This window comes from Peromyscus leucopus, chromosome 3 (assembly GCF_004664715.2).
Source record: "Peromyscus leucopus breed LL Stock chromosome 3, UCI_PerLeu_2.1, whole genome shotgun sequence".
In the NCBI taxonomy this organism is placed as follows: Eukaryota; Metazoa; Chordata; class Mammalia; order Rodentia; family Cricetidae; genus Peromyscus; species Peromyscus leucopus.
The window spans coordinates 88,107,174-88,128,130 of NC_051065.1; the positions used below are offsets into that span (position 1 = coordinate 88,107,174).

The 20,957-nt window shown below is 48.9% G+C and overlaps 1 protein-coding gene across 1 annotated transcript in view; it reads left to right on the forward strand.

The window, feature by feature from the left end:
• The window catches only part of Reep1 (receptor accessory protein 1), a 90,295-nt gene that overhangs the window by 24,918 nt on the left and 44,420 nt on the right, over window positions 1-20,957 (forward strand). The window contains 1 exon segment of the mRNA XM_037204311.1: window positions 20,684-20,756. Coding sequence (XP_037060206.1) covers window positions 20,684-20,756 — 73 coding nt within the window.

A 20,957-nucleotide genomic window follows, 5' to 3' on the forward strand; every position in this document is an offset into this window, starting at 1 on the left:
CCTCACCTCACTGGGAGACGGCACCTCGCTGGCTCCCTCCAGGCTTAGCTATCAACTGTTTCTCTGACCTCTGCCGCACACCCCAGCAATTCACCCAACCACCCATTCATATTTACAGCATCCCTACTTCGTGTTAATCACTGTGCTGGGAAATGGAGGTCCCCTGTTTTACATTATCTGCCACTAGCCTTCTCATCCTTCCTGCTCCCCTGCCCTTCGGATAGACACTGACCGCGTGTGCTCTGGGGAGTGAGAGGCTCACTCACCCTAGCTCCCGCCTGACTCAAATGCATCGAGCCGCGCCGCGTGTGGCCCAAAGCCACCACACTGTCATGGTTTTGTGGTTTGCACATGCTGCTTCCCCTGCCTGGCATTCCTGCCCTTCCCCCGCTCTCCCTCTCTCTCTGCCCGGGGAAGCTGCTGAGTTGGAAGCCCAGTCTGAGCCAGCACAGCCTTCCCTGTGGGTGCAGTGGTGTTCCGTGTGCCACATGCAGTTAGACTTGGACTCTGTGAGGCCTGGGGCCGTTCCACTCATCTTTCCACCACTCCGAAGATGCCTAAAGGGTTGGCGGTTACTGTGGTCAGTAGGGTGGAGGCCGGTGGAAGGAGAAAGAAGAAATCAGAAGTCACTCATGTTTCGTTACCCAGAGGCCACTTTAGAGGGGCCCTGGGCACATTCTGAACACACATTTCATGTGTTTGAAGTCGCTACTGATTTCAGTTAAGGTACTAGCGCTTTCTTATTGTTCACCAGTGTTCTATGTAAGAGTGCAGTGAACTTTTTGTGTTACGTAGCTCACGCTCTCTTGTTGACATTTATTTTAGATTCGGTTTTGGACATTAAATGCCATGGGATGCATTTATGCCTTTGTCTCTGTTTCATTTGATGAATCCCCAGGAGGACAATTACCATCAGAGGAGAGAAACACTGTTGAGGATTGAGAGACAAGAGCAATTTGGCTCCTGGGGAGAGTGTGCCAAGCGCTCTCTGCTCCCAAACAGTTTTTTTCTTTTTTCTTTTTTGGACAGGGGCCCTCACTGTGGCCCTGCGTGGCCTGGAACTCACTGTGGAGCCCAGGCCAGGCTCAGATTCATGCTTCTCCTGCCTCATCCTTCCGAGTGCAAAGAATATAGGTCACCATCTAGTTGTTGTAATGATTGAGTTTGTGGGGTTCGTTCATTCATTCATTCATTTTTGTTCTTTTGCTACTGAAGATAAGATCCAGGGTTTGCACATGCCAAGCTAGACAAGTGTTCTACCACTGAGCCACACTTCCCAGCTTAAGTTTGTGGATTCTTAGAAAAATTGAGGGCAGTCTGGTGAGATGGCTTAACATGAGTTCGATGCCCCAAAACCACACTGAAGGAGAGAATGGGCTCTGAAAGCTGTCCTCTGACCTCCATATGCTAATCATAGCACAAGTGTTGCACACACACACACACATACACACACACACACACTACTAATTAAGTTAAATTTAAATTTTAAAAAATTGTAAAACCCTAATTTTTTAGGTTTTGTTTTTGTTTTTGTTTTTATTTTTAATGGTGGGGAGGAGATGGGTCAAAAGCAAACAAAAATGTAGCTCCACTGACCTTTTAATTGAACATAGTTCCAACTTGGAGGAAACTTTCTGGTTAGCTTTTATTTTGATAAAGGCTAGGGTTGAGAGAGACCTGCCATGCTGCAGTCTTGGGACCTGGAATTGGGCATTCAGGGACACTCAGCCCAGCTGCCCTGGTCCAGGGCACTCTGGGAACAGAAGCCTTCTGGAGCAGCTGCCCGGCTCTCCAGAGCAGGGAAGGGAAGGAAGCTGGTACTGATCTCCAGGCTCAGCGCCCTGAAGCTGTGCGCCATTAGTCACACATTTATTAATGAGGAGTTCGGAACTCTGTCTTCCGGAAGCTCAGCTGATGTTAGGAAACCTCTTGGGAATGAAAGGAAAATGGGGAGTGGATGAACCATTTGCTGCTGCCTCAGTTGGGGAGGTCACACTGTGCATTCATCTGCATAGAACCTTCTGGCAGCTTAGAGATGAATCATTTGCCTGTGATTGCCTAAGAGCTGAACTTGTAACCTCTGGAACCTACACATCTGTGGAAGGACTAAGAACACTTGCTAATTTGTGGACAAGGACATTTATGAATCAATGATGTGCAGACAACATTTTGAAAAAATAATATGAGCCCTAATCAAATTTCTATTTTCTAGATGACTATATACAGTGAGAATATTTTTTACTAAATTATGGGGGCTTGTGTGTGTGTGTGTGTGTGCGCGCGTATTTGTATTTATGTGCATGCTCGAGCACAGAGGCCAGAGGTTGACTCTGGATGTCCTCAATCATGCTCTGCTCCACCGTATGTACTGAGGCAGGGTCTCTCACATGACTCCAGAGCTCACCAATCTGGCTAGTCTAGCTACTCAGCTTGCCCTGGGAATTCCTGGTCTCTGCCTCCCTGTTGCCGGGGTTGCCATACTGACCCAGCATTTACAGGAGTGCCGGGGATCCGAACTCAGGTCCCCATGCTTGCTTAACAAGCATTTTACCCACATTTCTCCAACCCTCAAACTATGTCTTAACATGAACACCACATTATCTCTTAGATCAGCTTGAAAATGAATTAAGCTGAGGCCGAGGCTGAGGTAAGAAGATCACCTCTAGTGTGAGGCCAGTCTGAACAGCTTGGTCTATAGACTGTGGCCTTGTCTCAAAACAACAACAACCCAAATCCAAAATAAATAAATAAAGGTGAAGAATGAAATAGAGATTTTAACTGAGCAGGGTAAGATCGGAAACTCCTGGGTGGAGAGCACCATCATGCTGAGCCCTTTAAGTATCTTGTTTCATTTGATCTGTGAAGGGGGGATTGCTGTGGTTTTTTATTTTTTGTGGATGAAGAAATTGAAAGAGAAGTTTAATAACTTGAAGTCATAAAACCAATACCTGGTAGAAATGAGGCAGAGGTCTCTAAAGCCCATCGACCGCCCAGCATTCAAGGGGCTGCCTTGCTCCGTGTCCGGCAGGAGCTGGAAGGAAGCCCGCTTCATTATCTGCACCCGGAGGAGGATGGACTGTGTTCCTTCTGGCCAGCTGAGGTGGTGTCCGCTGGCGCTCTGGTCTGTGGAGCTGCCCTGTGAGCAGCGCTTCAGGGTGTGGAGCTTCACACAGGCAGAGAGGTCACACGGGTTCTGGCCTTGATCTCAGATCTCCTCTGGGATAACAGAGACAGTAGATGAGTTGGATCAAGAGGTAGAATTTGGGCTGGACCCAGGAGAGGAGGCTTCCGGGTAACAGATGTAGCACAGATCCTTGGCTAAGGCCATCCTGGGCATCTCAGGGATACAAAAACTGAAAGTGAGTGGGGATGCAGCTCAGTGACAGGATGTGAGGTTCTGGGTTCAATCCCCAGGACCACCAAAAACCCAAGAGCCAAACAGCTCCTTAGTGTGGCCCCTCAGGGCCAGCCTGCCTCGGATGATGCAGGTTCCTGTATACACAGGTGTTTGAAAAGTTAGGAATGGAATGGTATCCTAGAGGGACCCGAGCTGCTGGTCGGCTGGACTAGGTGACCTTCAGGGTGCCTGTGACCATAGCTAATGTGGCCCCCCTGGACTGTGGCCTTTGCAGCATATACTTAGGATCTCTGAGCATGTCATATTGGAGGGACACATGCACTAGTGTTATTGACATGCCGTATTGAGAGACAAAGCCAGCGTATCAATATTCTCACTGTTTTTGCCAGGTGATGGCTGTATGATTTCATTTTATCCTTTTTCGCTACATTCTTTTTCCTACATAAATATTAGTTGTATTATGTTAACTCTAAGCAAGTTAAACCCACCTAGGGCAGTATTGTGGATGATTTATATAAGATTTTAAATTTTTTAGGAAGCTGAAGAGACAGCTGAGCAGTTAAGAGCGCTTACTGCTTTTGTAGAGGGCCCAAGTTTGGTGCCCAGCACCCACCTTGAGTGGCTCACAACCACCCGTAACTCCAACTCCAGGGGCTACATAATACATTTGAAGACAGCCTGGTCTACTTAAGACCTTGTCTCAAAAAACAAACAGCCAGGCATGGTAGTGCACGCCTTTAAGCCCAGAATTCGGGAGGCAGAGGCATGTGGATCTATCTCTGTGAGTTGGGACCAGCCTAGTCTACATAGCAAGTTCCAGGACAGCCAGGACTACATAACAGAGAGACACCGTCTCAAAATCAACAGCAGCAAAAAGAAAGGTGTCCGTTCTCACTGTCCTGCCCTGCTCCCTGTCTAGTCGCAGAGATAGAACACGCCTTATTTTCCTGTCTTCCTCCTCTGTCACCACCTCTTTGTTCTCCGCCATCCAGAGGAAAGCTGTGTCAGTACACAGCCGTCCTGACCTGGACTTCCATCTGCTGGGACAAAGAGGTGCAGGGGAAAAACAAACACCCCCACCCACCCCCACCCCACCCCCCACCCCGCCAACCTCTTCTAAAGCCATTCTACTTCCTACTGTGATTTCCAGGAATGTGTCCTAGCAAAGGTTGACTACCCATGATTCCTCTGGTGCCCTATGGAAGCTTTGCTTGGCCTCATCCTTGTGTGGGTGCCTGCCGCCATCCATCCCACTAACTCAGGATGCAAAGTAGTTGTGACTCAGTCATGCGCAGTGATGTCCTTCAGGGGAGACAGAACCCCAGAGGACAAAGGCCTAGCCCGAGTCACACGAAGGTGAAGGTATGAGTGCATGAGATGGGGGAGGACACACCAGGCCCCAACATGGTGCTGTCCTCTGTTCACCACGGGCTCACCGGCACCAGCAGCAGCACCGTGGACACTCACTGGACTACAGACTAAGTATCTGGATCTGCAAGGTTTGGGGACCAGAAAATAGGAGAAGAAAAAAGAAAGGAAGGAATTCATTTGGGGGTGGGTGAGATGGCCTAGCAGGTAAAAAAAAGCCTGCTGTCCAGGCCTGAGGACCTGAGTTGTTTGATCCCCGGAATCCATGGGGGAAGGAGATGGCCAACTACGAGAAGTCATGCTCTGACCTCCACATGCACAGTCACATTCTCACACAGACACCATTCACATATACATATGCACATACATTAGTAATAATAATTAATAAGTACATGATTTTTTAAATAAATAAATTCATTTTTGTTTCGTAAGTTCCTTAATCATATAGGCTGGAGGTAATTTTATACAATTCATTTAATGCTCCTGTGTTTTGACTGCAGCTTGTTAGATGAGGTCAGGGTAGAATTTTCCACTTAGGCATGTATATGGGTGCTCAAAAACTTAAGGATTTTGGAACATTGTGGTGTGCAGACCCTGTGGGAAGCCCTGGGTGAGTATCTCCAGGATAAAAGAATGAGACTGAGCTCCAGGGAGTAAAATAATGGCCCAAGCTCACCAGCCACTAGGATCAGGGCTGAGCCTAGAACCCGAGTCCTCAACCAGCTGCCTCTCTCCTATGCCGGTCCCCTTCCTTTCCTGAGACCTCTCCCTGTGCTCTGATCTCCAGACACTGTTCCTGACATCACCATCCCCAAAAGCCAGCACCCCAGATGACCTGCCCTTTCCCACGCTGCCGTCACCACAGAGCTGTTAATCTATGCTCTCTGTGGAGATGCTAGAGACTGGGGCATCTTCAGTTACACTCTTGAGTATCATCATGGTACCCCAGGCTAAACTAGGAAGTGGGGGCTTTCTGTGGGGCTGAAGTTCTATCCAAATTGTAGCAGGGCCTTCTTGGGTCACACTCACACAACAAAAGGGTCTTGTGTGGCCCTGCTGGGTGTTTTCTCTCTTTATTTGGAGAGGAAGCCAGACTGGACTTCCAGTGTCTCCTGAGACCCCCACAGACCCTTTCTTGAGGGCACATACCCAGAATCAAGGAACCAGAGCACAGGAGACAATGGTCCCCTCCCCATGACTGCCCCAAATCCAAACTGGAAATGTGTGTTCTTCCCTGTCCTGTCCCCCAGGGAGAGTCCATCTTGCTGACAGTGGCTGTCCTTGGTCTCCTAGCCATATAGAAGTCCTAGACACTTCAGGTACGAGGGCTTGAGCAGTCCGTGCTATTCAAGCTGTTTTCTGGTATATTATCCCACCTGTGCAGTGGGTCCAGCCTATTTTGCAGGGGAGTTACAATAAAAGAGACTCCTCCTGGGCACCAGAACCCGTATCTAGTCTCCAGCCCAGCTCAGCACTAAGGTCCCTGGGTTGCAGAGTCTCTGGGTCATCCGTCCTTTGACAGTGCAGCCTGTGGTTCTGGAGTTCCACCGGAGAAATGAAGGCAACACACCCCTTCAGCCTGTGTTTCCCCCAAAATTCGAAGGCCCCCTCTTGTTGTTGGTTCCTTGTGTGATGTCCTGGTTTCTCCTCTGTCACTGTGATAAAAAGCAACTTGAGGAGAAAAAGGGTTTATTTGGCTGCAATTCCACATTACAGCCCATGCCATCATTTTGGGGGAAGTCAAGGCAGGAACTTGAAGCAACTAATCACATCCACCGACAAGAGCAGAGATGAACATAAATGCATGCACGCACGCACGCACGCACGCACGCACGCCTCTGGTGCTCAACTCACCTTCTCTGCTCTTGCACAGTCCACGACCCCAAGTCCAGCAAATGGTGCCACCGCTTTAGACTGGTTTTCCCACATCACTTAACATGATCGAGTCAATCTGTATGCCCCAGACCTGCTCACCGGCATCGTTTGAGACTTCCGCAGTGATTGTAGATTGGGTCACGTTGACAAAAATAACCATCACAATAATTAAACACTGTCCCTTGTGCCCACCCATAATCATGGCCACCCAGGGGCTCACACGTGGAAAGAATGCACCATGTTGCATTCTGGAATGAATAAAACTCCGTAGATTTCCAAAGCCAACTTTTAGATTACATTCATTCATTTTATTTTATGTGTGAATGTTTTGCCTGCATGTATGTCTGTGCACCACACATGGGCGTGATGCCCACAGAGATCAGAAGAGGGCATTGGATCCCCTGGAACTGGAGTTACAGAGGTTGTAAACCACTCTGTGGTTGCTAGGAATCGAACCCAGGTCCTCTGCAAGAGTAAAAAGTGCTCTTAGCTAGTGCTCTCTACTCCTGCTCCAGAGCTAACTCTTGTTGATTTCCTGCCTTGGAATTTTTCTCTCCATTGTAGTGCTCAATGGCATCCATTCTTTTCAAAGCAAGTGGCACAGTTGTTGAAGAGTAAGTCTCACCTGTGATACTTGAAGGAATGGCTTTATTTTCTAAGCAAAGCAAGCTGCTGGTTGTTTCTGAGAGCGCTTGCTGCTGTTCCAGAAGACTGGAGTTGAGTTCCCAGCTTCCATGTCTTGTGGTTCACAACCACCTCCAGCTCCAGGGGATCTGACCCCTCTTCTATCATCCATGAGCACAGGCACAAGAATGATAAAAATAAATCCTAAAAATCTAATTGCCCTTCAAAGCATAATGTCTCTGTTACCTAGACAGGGACTTCACTTCTCACACGGGGCTGGATGCCTTATGCAGCCTGCATGGTGGAGGTCCTCTTGCTCCAGCAGACCTCTTGCCTGCATCACCCGCAGGAGATGCCTGTGGCATGTTCTCACCCCACTGCAGCCTGCTGCCCAAGACTCCCCAGCCTGGAGGGAGCACTCAGGAGCATCCTTACCCCTGGCCCTCTCGATGTTTGCTCACTGACTCTTCTGCACTTGCTCGTAATTGAGACATGCTGGGAGGTCACCTCAGATTTTCAGTTCTGTTCACTGAAGGAACCTGGCAGGTTTCCAACAGGCTTTCTTTTCATGGGTTTTGTGGTCTAATGAGAGTGACATTCTGGACGTGAGCCAAGCATCCCTCTTTTACAGACTCTTTGTCCTCCCAAGAGCAGGTGAGACTTAGTTTCAGGCCTGAACATAATTTTCTTTCCCCTAATTCTTCTTCCATTTCAGGGTAGGTGGCAGGAGCAGAGCTTTTGTTGACTGCGTTTCATACAAAAAAGAAACATGTAGATGGGTCTCCTTTGAGAAGCCCACACCTATGTTATGGTGGTTTACTTTCTTCCCAAGCACCTTTTGTCTCTTAATAAACTCCAACTGTTTCGTGTGTGTGTGTGTGTGTGTGTGTGTGTGTGTGTGTGTGTGTGTGAGCAAGCAAGAGACAGAGAGAAATAGCCAGCAAGATGCCTCTGTAGCTTGAGTTTTCCGGCCTTGCCCACAGTCAGGACAAATCTTTGTCACCTGCCAGTCCCACAGCCGCTCAGACCCAACCAAGTAAACACAGAGACTTATATTGCTTACAAACTGTATGGCCGTGGCAGGCTTCTTGCTAACTGTTCTTATAGCTTAAATTAATCCATTTCCATAAATCTATACCTTGCCACATGACTGGTGGCTTACCGGCGACTTTACATGCTGCTGGTCATGGCGGCAGCGGCTGGCAGTGTCTCCCTGCCTCTGCCTTCCGCTTCCCAGAATTCTACTCTCTCCTTGTCCCACCTACTTCCTGCCTGGCCACTGGCCAATCAGTGTTTTATTTATTGACCAATCAGAACAACAGATTTGACATACAGACCATCCCACAGCATGCCTCAGTGGGTTGAAGTACTTTCCCTGTAAGCCTGTATGGTCTGGGTTTGATCTGAGGGACCCACAGTGGAAGGAGAGAACTGACTCCCAAAGTTGCCCTCTGACCTTCATGTGTACAGTGATATGCACACCCCTACCTGACATTGCATGTGATCGCGCGCACGCGCACGCACGCACGCACACACACACACACACACACACACACCACAACATATGTGTGTGTGATTATGCATGTAAAGTTTTAAAAAAAATCAAATAAATGTATAAAATGTCAATAAGAATCCCTGGGTTCAATCCCCAGAACAACATGAACCAGTTTTAATAGTAAATACCCCAGCACCTGGGAGGTAGAGACAAGAGGATCAGAAATTCAAGGTCATTCTTGGCTACCAGTGAGTTGGAGTCCAACCATCCTGGAATATAAGAGATCCTGTCTCAAAAAAAAATTTTTTCTAGTTGAAACATGACTCCTACTATCTCTTTTTCTCTTTCTTTTCTTTTTTGTACTAGACATTGAACCCAGGGCCTTGAGTATGCCAAGTATACACTGTACCACTAAGCCACACCCTTAGTACCAACAGGAACGTGTGTGCTGAGTGTCTTAGTTAGGGTGTTTATTGATGTAAAGAGACACGATGATCACAGCAACTCTTATAAAGGAAAACATTTCATCAGGGTGGCTTACAGTTCAGAGGTCAGTCCATTGTCGTCATGGCGGAACATGGGAGCATGTAGACAGACATGGTGCTGGAGAGGTAGCTGAGAGTCCTACATCTTGATCCACAGGCAATGGAAGGAGTCTGTTCCCCTGGGTGTGGCTTGAGCATATATGAGACCTCAAAGCCCTCCTCCACAGTGACACACTTCCTCCAGCAAGTCCACACCTACTCTAACAAGGCCACACCTCCAAATAGTGCCACTCCCTATGGCCGAACATCTAAATACCTGAGTCCATGGGGGCCATTCCTAGTCAAACCACCACACTGGGTAACTTCCAAACGGAACATGATAAACAGCCATTTTCCCTTCTAAGAAACCAGAACTACTTCAAAAAGAAAAAAATAAAAATGTTCGCATTGCCCCCGAGCTAGCGCCCACCGTAAGTGACATTTTACTAGTGGGACATGTGACTCCCATTGTTTGTATTGTTTGTTGTTTGCGTTCTGGGAATTTAACTTATCTGATAAACCTTGTAAACGGACTCACTGGGATCTGCCGTTCCTGATTGCTTATTTCACTTAGTGTAATGTCCTTCCTCTTGGCTGTAGCTTGTGTCTGAATTTCCTTCCCCCTTAAGGCTGAGTACCTGAATTCCTTCTATACATGTTCTGAGGTTTGCGTCTTTGCTTTTCCATTGATGGGCATTTGCATCGCTTCCATGTCTTGGCTGCTGTGAATTGTGTTCCTGTGAACTCAGGTGTGTAGATAGCCCTGTGAGAACCACTTTTGGGGCTCAGCTGCATGCAGCTCTGTTAACTTGGATGGTGATGATGGTGATGATCTTAACCTCTATTTCATAGTCCTCCTGCCTCAGCTGCCTGAGTGCTGGGCTTACAGATACACCCCACATGTCCCGTTGGCAGATGCTAACAGAAGAGGAATTCAGCATTGGAACCCATCAGACTAGCCTCCGTTGGTCATATTTTCACATGGTGTCCTGGGCTCGTATGCGTAAGGGATTCAGTCTCCGTATATGAGGGAGGAGATGGCAGGGCCTGGATTCATACCTGGGCAGGTGTGGCTGATTGATGGTACGAAACTCTGCTGCAAGGGAAACCGAAAGTCAGCATAACACATGTAGCTCCAGGTTCACAAGGCAACGACTTCCTTCCCTACATGAGGCGGAGGGGTCTCTGCCATGCTGGGAGCCAGAAGAATGCCAGACGCTTCTTACATCGCTTCTTTGCCTTTAGAATGTTCACCTCCCTTGACAGCTGCCTAGAATGGCTTGGCGTGTATGTATGCTGCCGGGGAGTGAATGTTTACAATAAGCACGCCAATTCCTGGTGGCCACGTGCTAATGGTTCACAGGGAGAACCTCTGCTGTCATCCACGCTGGTTCCACTCTAGTCACCTCTTGTTCACTGCCTCTCTTCAGGATTCCACTTGAGTCCAACTTCTTGGGAACATTCTCTTCTTTCTTTCTTAATCTATTTACATTCAGGGATGAGCTAGATTTTTCCAGAGCCCAAGTTTTGTTTTGTTTTTTTTTTCTTTTCAATATACATGTGCTTGACTGTGTGTTTGTGTGAATGCCACATTTGTGTGGTGCCCAAAGAGGCCAGAAGAAGGCACTGGATCCCCTAGAGCTAGAGACAGACAGTTGTGAGCCATGTGACACAGATGCTGAGAACCAAACTCAGGTCCTCCGAAAGAGCAGCAAATGCTCTTAACCACTGAGTCATCTCCCCAGCCCTAGACACAGTGTTTAGAAAAAGCATTCACACTTGCTGTTTGATTGGCAGAGCTTAATATTGAGCCTGGAGCCCCGTCCACGGTTAGCAGGTTCTCCACCACTGAGCCCCATTCCCATGCCCAGGTCAGGAAGGTTTTGGTGAACACACTGGGGGACCCCCTCTGCTGGACCCCATGCTGCTGGGGCACCTGGAGCTGAGCTTTCAGCCACCTCCTGTGTAACCTCATCCTTTTACCTTTTGAAAAGGGGGTGTAATTCATACGTCGTGGAGTGAATCTTCTCCTTTAATTTCACTGTACAGTTCCAGGAGCTTTGACAAATGCATGCAGTCACTTAGGTGCCATGCACTATAAAGAAAGAGCAGGCACATGACTCCCAAAAGACAACTCTAACCTAGTCTGTCCCCAGTCCCTGGCCCAGCACGTTTCCCATCTCTGTGGCTTTGCCTTTTCCAGTATAAAAGGACATTATAAACTGGCCTGTGTCGTGTGGTCTTCCGAGTCTGCTTCGTCCATGCTGCCTGGTGTGTTAGTATTTCATCCATGTTGTATGTTGCCCCTCCGTGCCCAGCACTGATGGTGCTGAGATGTGGAAGGCTGGGCCCTCACAGAGCTCAGAGCCTAGGGATGAAGAAGGCACTTGGGCCCATTGCTCTAGGATTAGACGTGAAGGTTACCCTACTGCGCCCCAGCCCGTGACTCTGCTCTTTTTGGAGGATCAAATGGGGTTGGAAAGAGCAGTTTGAAGTCAGGCAGGTCGTTTGAAGCCACCTCAAACTTAGCGGCTCTGTGACCTTGTATTGAACATGATACAGAGTGGGGACTGGCTAGACGTCTGTTGGATGAACGAATGAATGAACGAATGAATGAATGAATGAATGAGCTTAACCTTATGAAAAAAAAATTTTTTTTTCAAGTCAGGGTTTCTCCATGTAGTTTTGATTCCTGTCCTGGATCTCACTCTGTAGACCAGGCTGGCCTCGAACTCACAGAAATCTGCCTGGCTCTGCCTCCTGAGTGCTGAGATTAAAGGCGTGCGCCCCGCCGCCCCCCCCGCCGCCCCCCGCCCCCCCCCCGCCGCCACCACCACCCCACTACTGAAATCTTCGTTGCCTCCTGTTAGTAGCCTCTTTACCTGACTGCTGTGGGTCTCACCTGTTGTGGGCATCTAAGGTTTGTCCTGTTCCATGGCTGTCCTTTGATTTCTTCCTTACACTGACTTGTCATATGGTGCAGACCTCAAAGATGGTTAGACCCGAGCACCTGCTGGGTGGGAGCCATGGCTACCCCGAGCCCCTGGCTGAGCAGATAAATGCCCAGAAAGCCCCACAGATACCTGCTGACTTGAACCTCACAAGTCCAGTTTTGAGAGCTCCCTGAACTTTTCCTCTCCTCTTCTTCAAGGGTGTAGACAAGGATCCCATCAGTTTTTCTTTCTCCCCAAACATATACCTGGTGGGGGGCAATAAAGAACTTCTGGAATAAAGGACTATGATCCCTTTAGCCAGGGACCCCCCTCCTCCCAACCAGGGGCCATCTCTGGTTCTCAGATCTGGAAAGGGAAACGAGCTTGGATATAGACAGCCATAGGGCTGTCACTCAAAAAGAATGTGTTCTTTTCTTCAGAATAGACCCAGAAGGGTGCAGTAATCCCAGCATTGAAGTGGCCAAGGCAGGAGGACTGCTGTGAGTTCACAACCAACCTGGGCTGCATAGTGAGTTCCAGGGCAGCCTGGGCTACAGCCTGAGACTGTCTAAAAAGCTGAGTGAGCAAAAACAGAGATGGCAGAACTCACCAGGCTGCTTTTTGTTAATCAGTTATTTATATAATTATCTGATTGCTGGATAATTACCAGGGGACCCAGGACACACAGTAATTGCTTAATTTTTCTCTTCTCTCTCTTTTTTTTTTTAAATATTGTATGTGTACTTAGGCAGGTGTGTGTGTGTGTGTGTGTGTGTGTGTGTGTGTGTGTGTGTGTGGTACGTGCATGCCATGGTGCTTATGTGGCGTGTCAGAGGATAATCTTTCTAAGTCAGTTCTCCCCTTCCTGTGCTGTGTACTGTAGGCTGCCTGGCCCAGTGCTTCTAGCCCATCCACCAGCAGGAGTGCTGGGGTTATGCATGCACACCACCATACCCAGCTTTTGTGTGGATTCCAGGGATGGAGCCCAAGTTGTCAGGCTTCGAGGGCGAGTGCTTTTTACCCACTGCACCACGTCCCCGTTTAATTGTTGAATGGAAAGGGTTTGTGGTTAAAAGCATTGGCATTTGGAATCGCCATTTCTGAAAAGAAATAGTAGATAAAGAAACTAGTAATTGTGAGTCATATGCTATTTGTTTGAGCTATTAAATCTTTACCCACAACCTCCTCATTTTGCTTCATAGTGGCTGTTGTGAGTAGGTGTTCTTGCCCATTGTAGTCAAGGAAATGGATGCAAAATAGTAAAGAGACATGCCTCCAATCTCCTAACTAGTTCTGATGGAGTCAGATTTAAATTCAGGTCTGACATCCAAGCTCAGCCTCTTTCTATCCACAAACAAGCATCTTAAGAATAAAACTCTTGACAAATTAGATTTCAAAACAAAAATGAAAAAGAGATTCAGAAATTGGAGCAGGAGTTGAGTGGGTTGGATTATAGAGTTTAACAGCGTGAATTAAGAATTTACAGAGTGTTGGTTTCCTGCTTGCATCAGAGTTCTCAGTCTTGTGTTTTCCTAAATTGGTTTGAGAGCCTTTCCATAATCCAATTTAAATGTGTGTGTGTGTGTGTGTGTGTGTGTGTGTGTGTGTGTGTGTGTGTGTGAGTTTTCCTTTAGACACAATACACATAGCTCTGAGAAATGACTCCCCCTCTGTCCTCAGAAAGGCTGCACTTGGAGGTAAAAGGCCTGGGCTCCACTCTTACAGGGTTGGCAAAGGTCTCAGCAGCTCCCTGGTCACTCTGAGGCTCGGGTTTTCCTTCTTAGATGGGGAAAGGAACCTCAGTCATCTTAGTGTCTTAGAGGCTGTCACCCAGATCAGGGGGCAGATAGCCAAATCCAGTGCATGGCAGGGAGAGGCTAGGGGAAGGGTGTGTCCTTCAGTCCGTGAGGACCTGCAGAGAGGAGCAGGCGCTTGGAATGCTGGGAGAAGGAAGACTGCAGCGGGGACTGGCAGAAGCCCATGCCGAGATGAGCGAGGACATGCCCTCTTTCTGTTCTGCCAAGATCAGCTCAGGCTGAGAAAGCAGCTCACTAGGGTGACATGTGCTTAGACCCTGTAGTCACACTGCTGTAGAGTGCCAGGAAATTAATATTTAACACAGGGCCAAAGAAGGCTTGTGCTAGACAAGATAGTTGGTAAGAGATAATGGGCAGCACTCTCCCTGGCTGGCTTTTTTTTTTTTTTTTTTAAATAAAAGGTGTGTGTGTGTGTGTGTGTGTGTGTGTGTGTGTGTGTGCATGCACGCGCACCTGAGTGTGTATGCACCACATAAGCAGAGGTGCCAGAGGAAGTCAGAAGAGGATACCAGATCTCCTCTAACTAGAGTTACAGGCCATTGCCCAACACCTGGTCCGGGTGCTGGAAACCAAACCCATGTCCTGTCTAAGAGCAGCCAGCGCTCTTAACCATTGAGCGGCCTCTCCAGCCTCCCATTCTCCCTCTCTTTCTCCCACCCCTTCCTTCACTCGGGGACCACTGGCAGATGCCGAGCTCTACAGTGTGGAGTCGCGAGGGCAGTATATCACGGTGGTGAGGAGATAGGCAGCGGAGCCACACTGGCCTGGGCTGGAGTTTGGCATCCTGGCTAATTGTAAAACTAAATTATTTGAATTCACTAAATCTTAGTTTTATTTTTTCACCTGTCTTATGAGAAAAACAAAAATACCTGACTTCAGCGGAGGTTAGAGATTATGTTTGTTGATAAGTTTGCATAGCTTCTCATGTGTAGTAAACACGCAACACATAAATCTCTGGAGAGCCAAATGCACAGGGAACCAGGCCTGCTGTTTTCCTGTTTTCTTCCCCCAGCCTATTAGAAGGTCATGATGGGTAAGGAGAAGCCCAAGGGTTGGGACCATGGCAACCACGGCCCAGGTGGATTTCTGTGTCGTGGGACTCTGAAGCACTGTGCTCCGAGTGAGCGGCTCCACCCAGAAGCAGCTTCTGGGTGCCCATGGGAAGGATGTTCCCTGTGGAGGTGTGGGAAAGGCCAAGCCTTCACGGGAGCATCTTGGTCTGTGACTCAGGACTCAGTGACAGTGTGCCTTGGAGATGCGTCACAGTTTGTGTCAATTTTTGCTTTGTCACACCTGGGCTGTCTGACATCACCATGTCCTGACTGTCTCAGTGGGGAGGCTGGCATAAAGCCAGCTTTCTCCATCTTAGGAGATATGCACACACAGCCCACTAATGGGTGCGAATTCCACCCAAAGTTTTTGTGTTTGGCTTTGGCTTTTAGGTTGCTATACAAACCAATGGATTCCCCCATAGCGCCCTCACACAGTGTTTATTCTGTTGATCTCCTACTCTCCCCCAACCCCTACCTCCTTCCTGTCGCCCCCCATTGGCCCCTGCTCCCCTTTCATGTCACATGCATTCTGTTGTCTTCTGTCTTCCCTATCCAATCCTCCCTTAAGATCATTTTTCCTCTCATAGTCCCCGTCTATCTAGTTTTATAACACACACACACACACACACACACACACACACACACACACACACCACCCCTAAGATCCAGGCTCAGGAGATGCCTCAATCTGTACAGTGAGTATTCATTGTGTAGCCATTAGTACAGCAGTTTCTAAAAACTAAAAATAGAACTACCATATGACCCAGCTGTACCACTCCTGGGCACATACTCTAAGTTCTATCACGTGACACCATCACGTCCTTGTTTATCGCTGAACTAATCACCATAACTGGTAATAGAAGCAGCCTAACATCCCATCAACCAAGGAGCAGATGAAGAAAATGTGGTACGTATATTCAATGGAATTTTAATCTGCCATAAATTCACTTGAATGACTGATTTCATGGGTAGCGCACATGCATACATGCAGACTCATACAAATAAAATAATAAGTAAATCTTTAACGAATAAAATCAAGAGCTGATAAATGGGACATCTACGTCACAGACTCAGGGGCCACAGAGGAAGTGGAAGGGGGATTTAAGAGCCAGAGATTGCGGAGGATTGAAGCAAAACAGTGTCTTCTGGACATGCCAAGACAGCTTCACTCCCAGCAGCTGTGGTTTCCTGCACACGGCTGGCGCAAGATCAAGCCAGTAAACATCCCAGCCTGGAGTGGGGAGGGACCCGTGAGCCCCACCCTGGCTGAGGAGCTCTTGACAGTGGATGCTCTTAGGGGAGGGAGAGTGAGTTTTCTTTAAGACTGTGGTCCCTGGTAGGTAGACAGAGCGCCAGTGGATGACCCCACACCCAGGAATATATGGGCGGCAAAAATTGCATGGGTTATTGAAAAAAAAAAGAAGTCTATAAAGTTGGGAAGAAGTGGAGACAAGGGGGTGGGTTCTAAGATGTGGCCTATACTTACAGAAAAGTCCGTAGAACCAAGCTGATCATGGTGCTCCACATCTGTAATCCCAGCACTTGAGAAGTGGAGGCAGGAGGATCAGGAGTTCAAGACTCCCTCTGGCTACTACACAGCAAGTTCAAGGCCTGCCTGGCTACACAAGACCCTATGTAAAAGAGAGATTTTTAAAAAGCAGTGTCTGGGTGGAGAATGTAGCTCAGTGCGTAGAGAGCTCAAATAGGTTCAGGAAGCCCTGAGTTTATCCCAGCGCCACAGAAACAGAGCCTGGGATGCCAGCCGGTGCTCCCAGCATTTGGGGGGTAGAAGCAGGAAGACCAGACAGTCAGAGTCATCCTCAGCTACAGAGTGAACGTGAGGTCCGTCCTGGCAACACGAGAGGCTGTCTCAAAACCCAGACCAAACTGGAGTGTGGAAAAGCTGCTAGGGGATGAGTGACCGGCTTTCACTGAAATGGCTTTGTCGAGCTGCATCTTAAAGGATTATCGGGGTTCTGTCAAGGAAAACCAAACACTCGTGGGGTTGAGAGGAGATCTTACACAAAGATTCGGGCATCAGAAAGAGCTGCCAGGAAGGCGAAGGTCGCTGGCCATGGGGAAAGCGCCGGGACTCTAATCCTAGCTCAGAGAGGGGCAGCTGTGAGGCTGGGATGCCGGCAGGTGGGATCGTTGGAAGCCGTCCTTTTAAGAGACATTTGGTCTTGAGCAGACATAAAGGGCTGACGTTGCGGCCCAGTGGTGTGGTAGAGCCCTTGTCAGGCAGGCACAAGGCCCTAGGTTTGCCCCTCCCCCCCATTACAACTCTTCAGAATAGCTTGCCTGGTTTAAACAGACGTAAAAGCCAAACCCCTTCAGCCTGGACCTGCTTCATTCATCACTTCTTGAGACGAGTCATTTTAATCCCAGTCTCTCTTCCCTGGGGAGGTGAAAGGCTAAGTGTTCTTGAGTTAGTAGAGACTCAGATGTAAATGTGTCTGTGGAGGGACCCTCTGTTGTCAAACGGGTCTAAGGCAGGGGCTCCGGTTACCAATGTCCAAAGACACTGGCTGATGGAGCCCAGGCCTCCCTGGCTAGGTGCCTGTGAGCTTTTCAGCTCTGACCACTAGGAAGTTGCTTCAGCTCACTGGGGTCCACAGAGGTGCCACGCAATAGGCCCCTGGATCCATCTTCCACCGTTTATATGCCGCCTCTGAACAAGGGCTGCAAACCACGGCTAATAAAACAGACATGGATAGTAACCATGGCATCTGTGCCGAGGAGCTGCATGCTATTTCCCCCAAATGGCTGGCATTGGGCCTGAGGCCTTGCTGATTCAGCCCGATGCTGTCTGGAATACACTTCGCTGCCTAGACCTCGTCCGAGGTCACAGGTGTCCCCTGCAAGATGCTGACTTTGATGTCTCTACTGGACACTCCCTTCCATGGCCAGGAATGGCGATGCAGCTCCAGTAAAACAGAGCCCTGGCTCTGTGGGAGAGACGGACCCTGAACAGACTACCGAGTGTTTGGATGAGGATGAGGAGCTAAAAATGCAGGGAGCTGGGACAGTGAGAGACAGGGAGAAGAGCCTGATCTCAGGGCTGGTGGGCACAATGACGTGGGCAGGCAGGCCTCAGCTAAGAAGGAAGAGTCCTCTGATTCCCAAGAAGGATTGGGGGAAAGGGACGGAGTGGCTGGGGAGACCTCCTTCATAGGGTCACCTGTACCTGAACCTGGAGCCCCTCAGGCCAGGCCACACACTCTTTGACCCCCCTTCTTTAAAAAAAAAATCATGTATGTTTATTATTTAGTGTGGGGATGGCTGGGCACGTGGGTGTCATGGCACACGTGTAGAAGTCAGAGGACAAGTAGAGTCCATTTCTTTCCATCACTTGGGTCCCTGGGATCAAACTCAGGTCATCAGGCTTGGAGTCACCTCATCTGCCCTGCACTGTTGTATGTCTTGCTATGTAGCTCTGGCTGGCTTGATACACACTCTGTAAACCAGGCTGACCTCCAGCTTTCAGTAATCTTCTTGCCTCTGCCTCCTGCATGCTAGAAGTGCAATCATTCCCTTCCATGCCTGGCATCACCTCCATGCCCAGCATCACACTGTGCCCGGCATCACCACTGTGCCCGGCATACCCAGCATTACCACCATGTCCAACATCACCACCGTGCCCGGCATCACCTCCACGCCCAGCATCACCTCCACACCCGGCATCACCACCATGCCCGACACTGCCTTCTCCTTCTTAATTTCTCTCCTACCACCATCCTTACCCTTCCTCTCCCTTTCAACCTACTTCTGTCCCTTTTTCTTGCTTCTCTGGCTTCCCATTCCTCTCATTTCAACCAACAGTGGTGATAGGACATGAGGCTTGGAAGAGGCCAGTCTGTCTGGGTCCACCCCGGCTGTACCCCCTTCCTAAAGGATTATGAGACTCTGGGCAAGGGCAAGCAAGTGGGGCCCTATGTGCATGGTGGGGGTTCCTCGGCCAGAGAAGACTAGGATATCTAAGGCTCACACAACACAACACACACACACTCACACTCACACTCACACACCCCTACCCCTTTCTCCTCAGTGTCAAAACTGACCTGGTTCTGTTATTTCTGTTTTCCATGGACATTGATGTCCCCCAGCCACAGTGCTCCTGGTAAAGCTGCCCCCTGCTTGGTTAATTGCACATCTTCTCTATATGATTTCTGAATGCCTACTGGGCATTGACTTTGAGTGTCCTCTGCATGGTATTGTTTTCTAACGAGGCAGGTTCCTTGGAGGACCCCCCTCCAAGCTCTGTCTGATGTTGCCAGTTCCTGTAAGACCTGAGACTGGGTGGCTTCTCTACCCAGGTCAGCCCCTCCTTGCACTGAGGTGACAGTTGCAAACAACCTTGTCATTTGGAGCAAAAGTATGAAGCCCTTCCAGGTCTGACATTGTGTTTGTTCATCTTACAATACCTATTGGGCTGTGTGTTCTTCAATCCCAGAACTCAGGAGGCAGAAGCAGCCAGAACTCTGAGTTTGAGGCCAGCCTGGTCTACATAGACACTTGTAGGCCAGCCAGAGCTACATAGTGAGACCCTGTCTCAAAAACCTAAATATATATTGAGCTGGTGAAATAACTCAGTGTGAAAAGGTGCTTGCTGCCAAGCCTGATGACCTGAGTTCAATCCCTGGGACTTACATTGTGGAAGGCGAATAATACTGACTCCTGCAAGTTGTCCTCTGACCCCGACATGTGTGCTACTGCACCCATCTGAACACAGTGCTCAGGAAGCTGAGCCAAGATCTTCAGAAGTCATCCTGGACCAAATGAGACCTTCTCCTTCAAATAGTGTCCTGAGTTCACCGGTGAGAGCTTGTTAACCAAAGCACCAAGGAGTAGTAGAAGAACCCCGGATAATATGGAGATGATGCTGGGAGTGTTCAGTGGGGGAGGCTGGCCTAGTCTGGGAGGTCAGAGAGGTGTCCAGGAAATCATGTGGGAATTGGGATCTGAAGAATGAGAAGGTATTAATCAAAAAAGATGGAGAGGAGGGAAGATTCCAGAAGAAAACAGCATTGACAAAGATAAGGTAGAGAGAATGGGCAGGGAGAGCGTCCCCTTGAAGACTGATCTCAGCTGCAGGTCTGAGAGTTAATTGCTTCCTGACCCTAGTGAGAGCTGAACCGCCATCAGCCAGCTGGCGTACTATTTACTTGCGTCTTAAGAGCAGGGAGAGCTGTGAGCGGAGGCAGAGTGGAGATATTCTGATGGGAGGAGAGGTTGACCTGATTAGATTTGTGATTTTTATAAAAGCTTATTCTGGCCGCAAGATGCTGAGGTCAAATCCACTGATTATAGGCTTGAGGAACTGATGACGGGACTCACCCTCAGGAGAGGAAGTCAGCCTTGGATAGCGCCGTGGCTGCTCCGCTGGCTGTTCCTTCCCATTTGACCTCCACAACTCCAAATCACCCTGCCATGTTGCCGAAGCCAGAGCAGTAGGAAGTGTGTGGGTGGGCCGTCTCAGGAGAAGGTGCTTCCTAAGAACAATCTAGCAGTGACAGGAACCCTCCAGGGGACTCTTTTTCCTGACCTGAGAGAACAGTCCTCTGGAACTGATGTAAATTTCTCATTAAGCAGGATCGGTGAAAATCACATCTCTTCTTTTTCCTGTCTCCTCTCCAGGCTTATATTTGGCACCCTCTATCCCGCATATTATTCCTACAAGGCTGTGAAGTCCAAGGACATTAAAGAATATGTAAGTAAAGCCCCTCATTTGGGGCGGCTGATGGGGTGAGTGGCAGAGTGTGAAGCTGGGCCAGAGGAAGATAGTCCTTTGGTATGGGTACGGGTGGCAGGAGGGAACCCCTCGTCACCCTTCTGCTCATGTAACTTCTCCGGAGTCCTATCCCTTCCCAAACTGCCCCCTGTCTAGACCCTAAGTGTTGAAGTGAGGAAA